This window comes from Mustela erminea, chromosome 1 (genome assembly GCF_009829155.1).
Source record: "Mustela erminea isolate mMusErm1 chromosome 1, mMusErm1.Pri, whole genome shotgun sequence".
In the NCBI taxonomy this organism is placed as follows: Eukaryota; Metazoa; Chordata; class Mammalia; order Carnivora; family Mustelidae; genus Mustela; species Mustela erminea.
In genome coordinates this window covers 91,279,377-91,295,194 of record NC_045614.1, presented here as the reverse complement: position 1 = coordinate 91,295,194, position 15,818 = coordinate 91,279,377, and the positions used below count along the sequence as shown (strand labels likewise).

The 15,818-nt window shown below is 43.9% G+C and overlaps 1 protein-coding gene across 2 annotated transcripts in view; it reads right to left on the bottom strand.

Moving 5' to 3' along the window:
• Positions 1-14,501, bottom strand: part of BFSP2 (beaded filament structural protein 2) — a 62,720-nt gene extending 48,219 nt beyond the window's left edge. For both annotated transcript variants that reach the window (XM_032333388.1, XM_032333393.1), the window contains exon 1: positions 14,013-14,501. In XM_032333388.1, coding sequence (XP_032189279.1) covers positions 14,013-14,501 — 489 coding nt within the window. The remainder of the gene's footprint in view (positions 1-14,012) is intronic.
• Positions 14,502-15,818: the final 1,317 nt, after the last annotated feature.

Below are 15,818 nucleotides of genomic sequence, written 5' to 3'. Positions count from 1 at the left end.
GCATCCTAGCTGCAGCAGTTAGTTCCAGTTCCAGTGTGCTTGGCTAAGGATCAATCACGGCTTCGGACAGTTTTTTACGAATTAAAAGAGAGAGAAGAGGAGAAAAAGGAGGCACACCTTGGTGTTTAAACTCCTCAGAGAGAATAGCCCTTGTTGACTATGACTCTGTCTTATCGAACAGTGGGCATTCAAATGGCCTGGGGTGTGAGGCAGGACTGACCCTGGTCTTATAAATGAGGATAACAGGAGGCTTTTCATATTTTGGGGGTGGCAGTAACATTGAGTGGTTCCTGGAGGGGACACTAATTCAAAGGGGAACTTAATCTCTGTAGATCTCAGTTTCTTTGTCTATAACATGGGGATTATGGGCTGAATTGTGTCCCCCTCAGATTCATATGTTGGTGTCCCAACTCCCGGGACCTCAAAACCCAGTTGTACATAGAGGTGAATACATTCAAGAGGCGAATACATTCAAGTGATGCTCTGGGTGGGGGAGGCACTAATCCAGTTCTACCGGTTCTGAGAAGAGGGAATTTGGGCCCAGATGTACAGAGGGATGACCCTGTGAAGACCCAGGGAGAGGCTGGCTATTGACAAACCAAGAAGAGAGGCCTCAGAAAAAGCCCACAACCCTGCTGTCTCCTCCATCTCAGACTGCCGGCCTCCAGACCCTGAGGGACTAACTCCTGTTGTTGGAGCTGGCCTGCCTGTGCTGCGCAGTTCTGACAGTCCTTGCAGACATTTTCAGTGGACACAGTCCCATCGTCCTGAGTGACACAGAAGTTGGGGAGAGAATCAAGGACACAGTGAGTGAAAGTTCTGGCTAACCCTTGTGTCACACAAAATGAGCTTCATGCCCAAGACCTGCACTCCATAGTGAGAGCATGGACCATGTCATGTTCATGAGTCTTGTCACAGTACACGGTTTTGTTAGGAGACACTGGTGGGGAACCTACAGAACCCCCAGAGTACCTGTGCCTGCTCCAGGGGGTGGCTGGGACGTAGGCCAAAACCCCAGGAATTTGGGGTTAGTGCCTGGCAGGGCTGGCCTAGGGGGTTGATTCCACACCAAGGGTCCCTGGGCTCACTCTCAGTTGCCTGCAGGTGGTCTGAAATAACACCAGAAGCAATTTATTTTTTCTGGAGACTGAGCCAGTGAACTCCCAAGATGCCCCAGGGCTTCACCTCCCTGTCTCATTTATTCCTCTCAACACTGCTGGAGAGAGTTTTCACCTTCATTATGCAGATACACCAAGGTTCTAAGTTAAGAGTCAGGTCCAGGTTTCCTTGGCAAGTAACTAATAATAAACCCAGGTATGAGATCAGCTTCCTCCTCAGAGTTGGCTGGGAGTGGGCCTGAGGAAGGGACCCTTACCTGCATAGTAGGAAGGAAGGGGAAGAAGGTGTGGCCCAACTGCAGGCTGGGGATGATGCTTGGAAGGGCTCTGGGAGGCAGAGCCAGGAGGAGAGGCCGTGAAGGGGTGCATGGAGGAGGGGTGCCGTGCAGGGCGGGGCAGGGCACTGGCGGGGGCAGGCAGGTGTGGGCACTCAGAATTCAGGCCTGGTTCTCTTGTACAACTTTGCCCGAGTGTCCTGAAAAAGCCTTTCTAACTTCATTTCTCTGTCCATACTGTTTATTTAGATGGTATTTATTTATTTATTTATTTAGATGGTGTTTATTTAGATGGTTATTCATTAGCTCTTGAAAAATATAAATAAAAATTACAAGTTGTTTTCTGGTGGTGAGTTGGTTTTGTGATGGAGTTTTCTACTCCCTGGTCTCAGCTTTTCATTACCTACTGATAACAGCTGAAGTAACTTCTCATTTCTGCTGAATAATACATTTGTGGCCGTCAGCTCTATTAGCTCGTTTACAACCAGATAAATGAGTCTTTATGTGCATTTCCCCAGCCAGACGATGATAAACTAGGTTTTATTTCCCTAAATTGAGTCCTCGTCTTCAATGGATCTGCATAAACCCTCTGGAGAAACCCTGGAGACCCTGCGTAACATTCTGCTTGGTTCACCCATTCTTTCAATAATTCCCTGTAAAGAGCCACCATGCTTGTCCTCGGCATTTGTGCCAGCTGCCTGGATTAAATTTTAATTTAGTTCTTCTGAAGAGTGTAGCCCACTACGTGGTCTTTCCTATTACTCCTATACATGCTTATTCCATTTGCTGGATTTTTTCTTTGAGAGACGAGTGTGGAGATGAGTCTTCTCTCCCCCAGGGACATGCCAGTAGCTTCTGTGAGGCTGTGAGGGCTTCACCTGCCCTGGACCTGGTTGGAACACCCCCACTCCCACCCCAGGTCGCTGGCAGAAGTTTGATTTATTATTTCATTTTTTAAAATGTAGGGAAAACATCCCAACACTGCAAAAAGTATACATAGCCCAAAGTACACCTGCTCCTACTCTTGTCTCCAGTCCTCATCAGAAGCATACCTCGCTACCACACCTTGTAGATGTTTCCAGACAGTCTGCTCCCTCACATAACAGAGACCCAAATAGTAGCAGAGCATACATGGGGGTTTGCCGTGTGCCTTTTTCCTCAAAAATATATATACTGGTGTTAGTCCCACTTCAGTATATAACAAGTTTCTTTTCGTTTCTTTTCTTTCTTTCTTTCTTTTTTTTACAGCTGCAGAGGATTCTGCTGTGTTATTTATCTGTGTTGGACGTTGAGGTTGTTGCTTGTATTTCAGTGTGGTGTGGGATTTTAAGGGAGCTCCCTGCCTGTAACTTCAGGGTTCCTATGGAAAACCTTGAGCCTGGTTCTGTATTCAGCCTTGGCTGCCCAAATATTTTTTGGCCGCCTTTTGTGTACCGTGGCATGGCCTTTCCACAGTGGGTCTTGGAATAGAGAGGTGAGGGGGACAGAGAGAGACTGGGGGGTGGTGGTTCTTGGTGCTTAGTGGTGAGAATGAAAACTCTGGGCATAAATGATGCCATAAATGATGCCATCTAGCCCCACATACTCTGGCATGGCTTTTGTTGGCCCCAGATCAGTTCCCTAGCATGAACCTAGCCTCCTTAATATGCTTCTTGAGAAAGGTCAGTGCTGCGGAAAGAATTTACTGTTCTATTCCAGCTAACACCCGATAGGAGGCCCCTGATCTCCCTTTTCCTTGAGAGTTATTTTAGGAAACAGAATTGTAAATCCTTTATCTGCTCCTTGGAGATGTAAGTCTCCTACAATCCAGAATCCTTTCCCTCAAGGACCTGGCAACGATCTCTGTGAAATGCACACTTCCAGCGAGATGACTCCCTATCTCCCAGCTCCTGTGGGAGGGTCGGACGCTGACTTTGGTGGGCGTCTTCCTCTAATTTACTCCTGTCATAAAGCTATGTGAAGTGTGTTTCTCCTCTGGATAAGCAACAATTAGCAAACACAGATGGCCTAATCACATACACAACCCCCTCTCTTAACCTCCTTCAGTACTTTTCCTTCAGCACACCCAGCATTTAAAAAGCTTTTCTTCTGTCTCTTGTTTCACTGGAGTTGAGCTCAGTCCATACTGAAGTGTCTCTCCCCTGCTGCAGTAGTCTGAATAAGATATGTCTTCTGATTTTAACAAGTGTTCAGTGCAAAATTTCTCTTTGACGGTTGTGAAATCTTCCCCATTCATAGAATGCACTGCAGATGGTCAGACTGGATCCTGACTCCCAACCTTTGTCCATGCTGGTCCCTGGTCTGAAGGGCCATCTTCTGGTAGGTTCTTTGGGTCTCATTTTAGACTCAATCTCCTGGGGTACCCTCAGTGAGGCCCAGCCAATACCCTGCCTCTTCTCTAACCTCCTGTAGCATGGGTGAGGTGAACAACTCACAATTACATATATGTAAGCACAGTTATTTGTGTTACTACTCCCTTAACGTCGGTAGCTTCTCATTTATTCAATTCCACAAACTTAATTGGGCATTGATTATGCCTGTAGCAATTTACATACACTATTTCATCCATATACCCATCACTCAGCTGCACTGATTACCAACGCTTGGCCTGTTTTGTTTCACCTATATCCCCTCACATTTCCACTCTGCCTTGGATTATTTTGAACAAATCCCAGATATTATTATTTCTTCTTCAGATATTTCAGTATGTCTTGTTAAATTATAAAGATGCTTTAAAAAATAACTTCTGGGGCACCTGCGTGGCTCAGTTTGTTAGGTGTCAAGAGTCTTGATTTCAGCTTAGGTCATGATCCCAGGATCCTGGAATCAAGCCTGTGTTGGGCTCCCTGCTCAGTGGGGAGTCTGCTTCTCCATCTGCCCCACCCCCTGCTTGTGCACTCCCTCTCTCTCTCTGTCTCCTTCTCAAATAAATAAATAAATAAATAAATCTTTCAGTGAGAAAAATATAAATCTTTAAAAAAATAAAAAATAAGTTGCAAAAATCTAAAAATAACACCTAAACATTAATAACAATTCTTCAAATACCCATTTATCTTTCCTCAGTTGTCTATTTTTTACAGTTTCCTTGAATAGTGGTTCAAATAATTTCCATTTCAGTGGGTTGTCAGTTTAATCTGTTTTAATTTATAGGCCTCCTCCTCATATCCCTAATTGTCCCTTGCAATGTTCGCTTGTTGAAACAATTGGGTGTTTAGTTTTATAGTTTCCTCAGAGTCTGGGTCTTGCAGATTCCATCTCGCTGGCATCATTTCACATGTTCATCTGACCTCTGTATTTTCTATAAATTAGTAGTTTTATTTTGAGATTCAATCACATTCAGTTTTCTTTTTCTTTTTTCTTTTCTGGCAAGACTATGACATAGGTGATGCCGTGTACTCCACCAGGAGGTACATGTCTGCTGATCTCTCTTTTTGTGATATTAGTAGCCATTTGATGATTGTTATTGCCTAGATCGATTATTTTACTGTGGTTGCAAGTGGTGATATTTGAATTCTATTTTAATGATTAGTATTAGCTATAAATATAAATAAAATAGTCACATTATTTTTTCTTGGTGTGATATTTCTATAAAAGGATAATTCCTCTCCTGAGTTCTTTTTTTTTTTTTTTTTTAATGATGATGGATCCTCAGTTCTTATAGGAAAGGTGGGAAAAATTCCTAATTCCTTCTTATTATTTACCATTATCAAAATAATGAGATGGTTCCCCAGCAGACTCCAAGGCAACTAATAAGCGGGATTTTTTTTTTATTACACTGAACTCACTGATTTAAACATATTTGATGTGTTTCAATCCATAGCAGTTAACATTCTTTTTTTTTAAGCAGTTAATATTCTTATTGATATGTAGCCACCTTTGATTAGTGAGAGCTTATTCAAATTGGCTCCTAAGTCTTTTGACATGACTCTAGTAATTCTTTATAGCTTCCTTGGTTTTGGTATGAGATGTTTCAGATTCATCTCTTATGCTTCCTGCTCCTAAACCTGGATTCAGCCATTTCTCTAATGAAGGAGCCTCAGTTCTTATAATAAAAAAACGGTAGTTAGTGACCAAAATCTGAGGCTAAAAATGCTCATTGCTACTGGGTTGGCAATTGTTTCTAGTTCTTTTCATTTGCTGGAGCGAGGAAATGGGTATATATTTATTTTAGGATCACATACACCATGATTTTATACTGATAATTCAAATTCAAATTCAGGACTAGAGAATTATCACTAAACTTAATCTGTGTTACAAATGTATCTCCTTTTACCAATAGTAAAATTCTTGATTCTCAATGACATGAATATAATTACTCTTTGGCTTTATCCCACACGACACACACATGCACACACCAGTGTTAGAATAATACGAGCAATGTTGCCAACAATATGATTACTGAAAATGACTTAAGATTTTTTTTTTCCAGCACTCTTTTGCATCCCACTAGAGATGTACAAATTACTGTGGTTTAAAAGTCACTTCTATAATTCTATAAAATAATTCCATGGTTCCAAAGTCATCTCCACATAATAAGATAAACTGAAAGAATTCTAGTGTCTATTCCTTTCCCCTCTATCCTACTCTCTCCTTCTCTTATAAGTGATCATTTAAAATCATTTGTGGTTGGTTTTTCCAGTTACAAGTGAATATGTATGTATATATTCGTATATCTTCCTCTCTCTCAGATAAATGATAGAATGAAATACACACTCTCTCCACGTCACTTTTTAGTTCAACAATATATCTGGGAGATCATCCCTCCATAATACTTATAGAGCCCTCCCTCTTTCCTTTTGTGAATGTAGCATTGCTTATTCAGCTAGTCCCCTATTGCTAGGTATTTGGGTTGTTTCTGGTCTTTTGCCATTATAGATATAATTGAAATAAACAGCCTTGTGCATACTTCTTGTTCGTGTTTTGCCAGTGTGTTATCAGGAGAGATTCCTAGAAGTGGGATTGCTGGATTAAATTACATGCATATATAGTTTAATCTAGATATTGCCAAGTTCTTCTCTATAGACATTGTAAACTTTTTTCTCCCATCAGCACCATGGAATTGGTTGTTTCCCAAGCACTTTTCCAACAAAACAGATTGACATACTTCAGGAGTTTTGCCAGTCTGATAAGTGAAAATGGTATCTCAGGTAGGTTTTTGTTTTGTTTTGTTCATATTTCTCTTATGATGAGTGAAGTTGAACATCTTTTTATGTAGGTAAGAGCCATTTTCACATGTCAATTCCCCATTTATATCTCCAGTCTACTTAAGAGTAAGCATGTTTTTGGCTATTATTTTAAGACTGCAAATTCTAAATGTTGTTTATAGAGTAGGGACATTAATTAACCATTTGTATTCAAGAGTTGCAAATACTTCTGTCTAGTTTGTCATTTATCTTTTAGTTTTGCTTATTGTGCAATTTTGTGATGCAAAATTTAACAATTTTTGATAATCAAATTTATTGATATTTCCTTCATTATTTTTAGATTTTGAATTATGTCAAGGAAAACTTCTTTTGCACCCAGGTTATAAAGGAATTCAGTCACACATTCTACTGGTATGGTTTTCTTTTTTACACTTAAATCTAGGATACATTTGGAATTAATTTAGGGTACAGTGAAGGATGGATCCAGTTTTATTTTCCTTATGACTATCTAGTTGTCTAAATACCATTTATTAAATGTCCATCATTTCCTCCATTGGTTTTAAATGTTGCATTTATCAATACTAAATTTCTGTATGGAGCAGGGTTTATTTTGAATTTTATATTTTGTTCCCTTGGTCTTCCCGTCTTTTATGTGCCAACAAGGAATGTTTTCCAAGTGAGTCTCTCTAGCATGTTGCAATGTCTGGGATAGCTGCCCCTTCCCTCCTTGCTCTCTTCCTTCAGTTAATCTTTTCAGCTATTATTGCCTTTTTGTTTTTACCAATGAAAATTTATAATAAACCCACCTAGCTTAAAAAAAACCTATGATATTTTAAAAGTTAGGATTGCATTAAATTTGTAAATTAGGGACAACTAATATTTTTCTTGAGTTTATATTCAAGCACATGGTATTTCTTTACATTTGTCTTTTCAGGGGAATTTTATTATTGTTTCATATACATTTTGGACATGTCTTGTTAAGTTTACTCAGAAGTATTTTATTTTTTGCTATCATAAAGGAGACGGTAGCCATTTATATTTATATAAATGTGTGTGTGTGTGTGTATGTATACATATATATACACACTCAGCATATGTCTTTAATGTTATTTTATAACCTGCTACTTTACTAAATTATCTTATTGTCTGTTGTAGTTTTCACATGGATCCTTTTGGGCTTTCCAGAAAGATCAACATTTTCTCTTTTTCTCTCCAATCCTTATACCTCCAATTACTTTCTCTTGTGTAGCATTAACTACTACCTCTGACCAATGTTACGTAACAGTAGAGATAGAGGGCATACTTATTGTGTTCTTCATTTCTACGGGAAACCCTCTAGTATTTCTTTCTTAGCTATTTTATCACGTCAAGAAACTCTCCAAACATCCTTACCATCTAGGTAAGAAATCACATATAGGAAAATCAGCAAAGAACTTGCTGGGCCTGAGTGTGACCAATGGACTCTCTGGCTTCAGTCTTATTAGCACATTCCCTATTTTTTCATTACCAGGACTCCCCTGCCCTCTACTCTTCAACATGGCTCTCACATTTTAAGAGATCTTAGGAGACTGAAGTGTGGCCCCAGTGACAGCACTTATTCTCTCCCCTGTCTTCTGTGGCAGATATACTCTACTGGGCTTCTGCACAGATATACTCTACTTAGCAAAGCAAGACCCTCTTCCCTGTACCCAGGAAATCAGAAACCACCCTTCTCAGAAAGCAATTTGTGACCACATGTATTACTCCACCAATACCCTTAGGAGCAGCCTCATGCCTCCTTCCCTTCCCCTGATCCATCAAAAGATTTCCTCCAATCTCATATGTCACCCTGCCTGAGAAGAATTCTCCTGAGTACACTTTTTTCTCTGTATAGTTACATTTCTAATAATACTTTAGTGTCCCTGTTAGTGGCTAACAAAGTGACTACCTTATTGACCTGCTCTGACCAAACAAAGTGCATGCACAGTATTAAGCAATAGATGGGGTGGTTTATCTTGGGTAAATGTATTCAGGCTGTTGCAGATACTCCAATAGTTCATGGTTCTTTCTCTCTCCCCCTTTCAGGCACACCAGGTTGTGAATCATGAACAATGATCCTGTTGCCTTCTTCTTATTCAGGGCCTGTGGGGGATGAGGCTTCAGGGTAGGGAGTGAGCAGTTAGTCTGTCTTTCTTTTTTCTTTCTTTCTTTCTTCTCTCATTCTTCCTTTAAACTTGTTAGGACTACAGGTTCTGTGGGGAGAGAGCTGACCCTCACCTGGATTGCCTGAGTTTCCAGCAGTTTCCCCAAATAGGCTGATCCCCAGTCCCCAGTGTCTGGGCTCTCTCTCTGCAAGGGACAGAAAGAGGAACTGTGAACAGCAGGAAAGATATTCAAATCAGGACCATTTAAAATTCTAATTCTCCTGCCTTTTAATAATTTCCATTTCCCTTTCCTCCAGCTAACAATCTCTGCTGTCTGAAGATGTAAGTTGCTGTTTTCTCCCACGGAGACCAATAATTTCAGTGGAACTGAAGCCTCCACATTCCCCTTTCCTCCCAGGCAGCATCTCTCTGGCCAAGGCCTTGGCTTACTCGTTTTGCTTTGAGACTCCACATCCCTGACAACCCCTTCTCTGTCCCCACTCTCCTTTTATCTACAGCTCCAAGGCAGGAAGGCTGCCTAATTCCAACCTTGTGTTTGGTCTATTTGAAGATGAAAGGGTCTGACGTTGTCGATGGAGTTTACTGTGAGCATCATTCACTTGGCAAGAAAGGTCAGGAGCATTCAGCAAAGCAGGAGAGAGAAAGAACCACTTTCTGCCCAAGCAATGGGCAGGGGCTGTACCCTCTTTGGTCTTCATGGCTATCACCTGGGAATTTTCCTGTCTGTTTTTACTGCTTAGCAGAAGTGTCTGAGAGTTTCTAACACAACTGAGAATTGGGGAGTGAGAGGTTTGGAAGTGAAAAGCAAATTAATATACACGACCCCTGGCCAGGATTGGCTACATGATTTGTGGGTCCCAGTGCAAAAGGAAAATATGGGGCTCCTTGTTCAAAAGGCAGGGGGAAAGTGCTTTGAAAGGTGGTAAAATTAACTAAATAAATAAATGTGATAAAATATGAAGCTTTATGGTTTTTCTCTTGATTTGTCATGGTAATTTTTGCTATTTAATCTTGCACATCCTCAGACACAGATACTCAAGGGGACAAATGCAAACTCTCCTAGGCCTCCCAGGGGTACTGCTTTGCCATTTGGGACACTATGTGACCCACCAATGGCTGGGTGACCCTTCCTGCCTGCGATGGCATTTATGTGCCTTGTCCTGGTGAGTTGGGGAGAAAGGAGGAGCAAAACCAGGCATCTCCCTTTCCCACAGACTGGCCACTCCAACTCATGGAGGACAAATAATCCCCAGTGCATTGAACCCTAGTGCCTCTCTGGAGGTAGCTGGATCAAGGGTGAACAAAGGTTTGTCCTTCCCCTATAGTCGCCTGACACGTACACTGTGGTGTTGCCGGCCCACATCCATGCCCCGCTCCAAGAAGCAAACCTGACCCTCCCTGTGTCTGTGACCAAGCCCTTGCTGGAGGTGGGTGTAGGTGGATAGAGGTGAGGAGGGGCTTGGGGTGCCTGGGGTCGTGGTATTGGGCAGCTTAGAGCTTTGGATTTCTGGATCCCAGAATCTCTTAGTATAGCACAGCTGCCTCTGACACCCATGAAAGGGAAAGGCAGAACTTTCTGAAATAAATGAATTGCTGGTGGTCTTTTCTCTGGGTCTAGGTTAGAGGCCCTGGTGGAGGTGGGCCCTACCTGCAGTTCTATGGGAACTGGCTGGTTGGGGGCCCAGGGCTCCATGACAAAGCACCCTGGAAGCCAGAGGGGACCCCATTCCCTAGTGGGAAAGTCTTTGTTTCTGAGTAGCCAGAAGTTGGGGCTGCCGTTTGGGGGAAGATGGGACTTAGGAGGGAGCTGTCATCCTGTGGCGATTGGGTTAGGAGTAGAGAGAGGAAGAAAGGGTCCAACCAAGGCCCTGAAGGGGGGCTGTGGCCTTCAGAGGCAAGTCCCTTGGCCAGAGACCTGGTGCCTAGAGAACTGAAACTCTGACTCAGGATACCCTGCTGCATGTGCACAGTACTTCACAGTTCCTAATCTGCCCTCCCACCAGAGAGAGAGAGAGAGAGCACATGACAGCAGGGGTGGGAGTAAAGGGAGAAGGAGAGGGAGAATCTTAAATAGGTTCTACACCCTGCATGGAGTCCAACTCGGAGCTTGATCTCATGACCCTGAGATCATGACTTGAGCTGAAATCAAGGCAGATGCTTAACCGACTGAGCCACCCAGGCGCCTTTCTCTAATGTTCCTTTTCGCATCTTAGTTCATTTCATGCTCACGACGACTCTGGGAGGTGCTCATCCATCCCTTATATAGATGGGGAAAGGGAGTCATAGAGCAGAGGACTGGCTGGTCCAAGTAAGTGGCAGAACCAGGATTTGAAGCAGGATCCTGTTCATTTTGAGTATCAATCATGTACATGGCTTAAGATATCTGCAATGCCACGAGTGAAGAAAGTCTTTCTGAGCTGTCAACCACTCATTTTACTGGGTACACTATATTCAGTTAACCCCCTTAACAGTTCTGCTCAGTAGATAACGTGATCTCCACATGGCAAATGAGAAGAAAGGTTGACAGAACTGACCTAAAGTCACCCAGCTAGTAAGTGGCAAATCCGTCATTCAAATGTAAGTTCACCCAACTCCCAGATGAATTTCCAGTTTATGCTCTATGTACTCTTCTGTTCGGGAGACCTGGTCCTTCCTAAGTGGGCCTAGAGTGGGAAGGCCTGGATAGACACGTGACCAGAAGACAGCATGGTAACTACCACCATGGATGTGTGTCCGGGCTGTCATGAGATCACAGAAGGAACCGGGGAAGCGTTGCAGAGGAGCAGGCTGAGGACGGGTGCAGGGACTCCCAGGTAGATGGTGGGCCTAGGACTTAGAGGTGGCTTCACTACTTAGAAGTGGCCTGTAGACTGAGCCCAGAGTCATGGGTTGTGTCCTGCCAGCGATGAGGATCCCAGAAAGGTGTTGGGCAGGGACATCATGTAATCAGATCCCAGGTGTCCAAAAGACCACACTGCTGACTGGGTGGCGAATACCAGGAAGGAGAACAGGCATCAGCAAAGCCACCTTAGAGCTTTATGTTAAAGTCAGGAGGGGTGGACAGTGTAGGTCAGTTTTGTTAACTATAGCAAAGGAAAATTAATGTGCATTTCTCAAATATGTAGAATTTTCTTTGGTTCTTTTTGGTGGAACAGAGCTTAATAAGGCTGGAAGGTGAGGCTGTGTGATACAGAAATAACTCCGTTTTATGGGTCTAACTGTATCTTCAGGTCCATGTTTTAAACAAAAGAAGAAAAAGAGAACTCTGGGTTCGTATGAAGGATCTCACTTATGGTCAGTGAAGAGGAAAATGACCCTTGTCTGGGATTGTGAGCATCAGTGGAAGGCCTGCATGTCTCTGTGTCCAGCCTTGGCTCTGGCAGCAGGGGGCTGTGCTGTTGTCATGGTGCAGTTTTTGAATCTTTAGTCTATCTGCAGGCAGGAACCATGCAACTCAGATATCTATGGATTTGCTAGAGTAGCTGTGGCATTATACTCATTTTACAGATAAAGACACTGAGGGTTAGAGAAGTTGGGCAAGTTGCCCAGTCCCCTAGAGCTAGCTAGCTGAAGCCTGACCGTGTCAGTATCTGTTGAATATGAACTAAATTTTGTGCCGATACTTTTTGACTTAGAAATTGGGATGCCTGGCTTCTCATAAAAAGTCTATGTGGTATTTGAATGCAAGAAATTGTCCTGCAGGTGCCGAAATGTTAGAATATCTAGGGATTGTCTGCTGGTTTATGGGACATAAATATTTGGAACCAGCACTGCTGGGGAAAATCCAGGAGGGATGGCTGTCTTAGATTTGAAAACTTTAAGTCCCAAGCTGCTCTAAAAACGGCTCTCCCTCCCAGCCCAGATGGATGGAAGCAGAGCAACAGCTCCAGAGGAAAGCCAAGAGGACAGTGTTGTACATCACATGTCCTGAGCTGAAGGCCGGGCACTGACTTACGATGAAGAGAAGCATTCCAGGATGAAATGGGAGGTAGAAGGGGGAATGGGGAGCCCCTGAGCGTGCCTGCCCTGCATCAGCTGGCCATACACAAATGGAAGTTTGTGACCTCTCCTTGGGGAATGCATGCTGGGCCCTAGGGGGGTCCAAGGGGTCCAAGCTGGCAGTTGCTGGTGGAGTTGGAGGCTGGTGTAGCTCAGAGGGATCCCAAGGCCAGCATTTGACACATGGAGGTGGGGGAGGGAAGGGAGAGAAGAAGTCAGCCACCAGCAGGGACCTGATGAGATGTGCTGCTGCTGGAGTCTCGGTGGGGGAAGCTGCAGGCCAGACATGACAGATGAGCTCAGCGCTCTGCAGAAATCACCCTGGAGGGCACATCCTGACCAAGCAAGGGAGAAAGATGCAACCTCTGTGTCCTGCCCTGGCCAGTAAGACGGCACTGGCCCTATGTGGCTAATGAAATAAAATAAATAAATAAATAAATAAATAAATAAATAAATAAAATAAGATAAACATTCAATTCCTCAGTCTTATTAGCCATGTTTCACATGCTCAATAGTTATATGTGGCTATTGGTTACCAGACAGGATGGTGTGGAAATAGGACATTTCAATCACTGCAGAAAGTTCTATTTCAGTGTAAACAGTCTTATTAATATTTTAAATATTGATCATCTGTTGAAATCACATTTAAAATATACTGAATTAAATAAAATACACTAATATGAACTTCACCTGTTTCTTTTTACCTTTTTCACTGTGGGTAATAGAAACTTGTCAACTACCAATGCGGCTCATATTTCTATTGGATAGTACTGCAGCAGATGGATATAGGAACACACCTCCATTTATCCTTGTTTTTGATGTCACAACCATTTGATGGTGTTCCATTTGACAATGGCTATAAAAAACTTTTCTTAGCACAAATGTTACGGAGCCAGCCCAGGGTAATGGGGCAAATGCAAGCTTTGGAACTGGAACAATTCAGGCTCAATGCTCAGCTTCCCTACAGGCTGCAGGATCTTGGGCAAATTACATAATCCCTTTGTGCCGATTTTCGCCACTAAAAAAATGCAATCAGTGAATGAGCCTGTGCATAGTGTTGCTTTGAACATAGGCGACAGCGCACGTACAGGGATTATTGTGGGCCCGACCCCTAGTCTACCTCAGTAAAAGTAGCTGTTGTTATTGTTTTCATTGTCATTAGTATTTTTTAGCAAGAAAGGATCAGAGTTATGGTCAGTTTCTCTGGTCTCAGACCATTCACTCTCCTGCCCCTGCCTCAGCATTCTTGCTCTCTGATAATGACTCCTAGTACAGTTGTCAGCATCCTCTCCTGGGCCTATGCAAAGCGCTTGGGCATGGCCAGGCACTCACCTGATGGCAGCTGCTGGCCCAAGAGGCTCTGAGGGCTCCCCAGCTTTCTGAGCGTGTGGCCTTGCTCTCCAGGTGCATCCGCAGTTGTGCCTCCAGCTCCTGGCTGACGCTTTCCAAGGCATGAACCTTGGCCATGTATTCCACCAGGCAACCCCCCAGGTCTTCAACGGTACTGAGGTTCCTCTCCAGACCTGGAGCTGGTGCTGTGGCCAGACCTGAGCTTCGCAGGCCCTGCAGAAAAACACTGCTGATGCCCAGGGCCCGGCGTGTCACTCGAGTGCCCAGGCCACTTGTGTACCCACTGGGCGCCATCCCTACATAGACTCTGGGTGCTCGGATGAGACCACCCATGGCATTGGTCCTGGAGGCTGGGGGGCTATCCAGGGAGGATGATGACCATGTTCCCCCAAAGGATGCCCTATGCCTCTGGAGGGGCATGCTGGAGCTGACCCCTGTGGGCATGTCCACCACCACCCGCCTTGTGCTCATCTCCCCTTCTGCCTCTGCTCTGCCTAGTGGGTTTGTAGAGCCTAGTGGCTTTTGGTTTTCAGCCCCAGTGTCCCTGTGGCCTGGTCGTGGGCCTCTCTGGAAGCTCCTCTACCCCCAGGGCTGCTTTGTCTGCTGTTTTCCATGAGCTTCCACCATTCACCCAGCTGAAAGAGAAACAGTCCCTGGCCAGGGCTGCGTGTAGAAAGGCACTCATGCATTCTCTGCAAGGTCATGTGTCTGACCTCCCAGAGTTTTCCACTGGTAGTGGGGGAGGCTGGATCAGTGCAGGCTGTGGAGGGGGCTCATCTGGTCTGTGTACTTCACTACTTAAGAGAGGGCAAAGCAGCCCATTTCACAGATGAATGAACCGAGGCTCAGAGATCTCAAATCACAAGTGTAGGGAGTGGCTGACCCAGAACTGAATCCAGGTGCTCAAGGGCTGATCTCAGAGCTTTCTACATCTTTGTGTGTGCTGTGTATGTGAAAGTGTGAATGAGCATGCGTGTCTACACAGATAATAGATGGTGGAAATGGATGTGAATCACCCATGTGGGAGGCAGTCCCATGAACTCAAGAGAAGCAAATGAAGCCTCTTGCCTCTCTTATCCTCCCTCAGTCTTGGCAACAGCTTCAGGTCCTCATGTGACATTTTTCTTACCTCGAACACTGCTGTTATCAGCTGCTTGACCTTGGCCATCTTGCTCCCCTTTTCTGGACCTTACTTCCATGCACTGGCCTGAGCTTTCTCTAATGCACTAGATGAGGGATCCTGGGCAAATTCGGGTCCCACACGTTTTGGGCGCCTATTATGCTGTAGCTGTTCTGTACACTTCTGTTTCTCCATTTGCCAGAAAACTAATAAATAAGAACAAAGAGAAGATTTTCCAGGAAGCTCTTTGAGGGTGCTTTGAGTTAGGGTTTGATGACACACCCTGGGTTTTTATTCCTACTGTAAGCATCTACTAAGGCATGTTGAATTCACATCTTGAATGCTTTTCTGGGTCTAGAAAAGATCTTCTGAGATCACAAAATGGACCTAAACCCCACTGCACTTAAGTTTTATCCCAGAGAAACCAAGTAGCCAAAACCCAGAGCTGGATATTTCTCCCAAATTCTGCAACATGGGAACATACCTCAAGTGGAAGAAGGGAAAGGGAGCCAATTCTAGCATGTACTGAATCTATCCTAGTGTTGTATGTGGCTTCCATACTTTATTTTACTGAATTCTCAATTCAACCTTAGTGGGTTGTGCTACTATTTGAGTACTGCACAACTTCAGAAATACCATCACATGTCAAAATATGGTTTATTAATTCC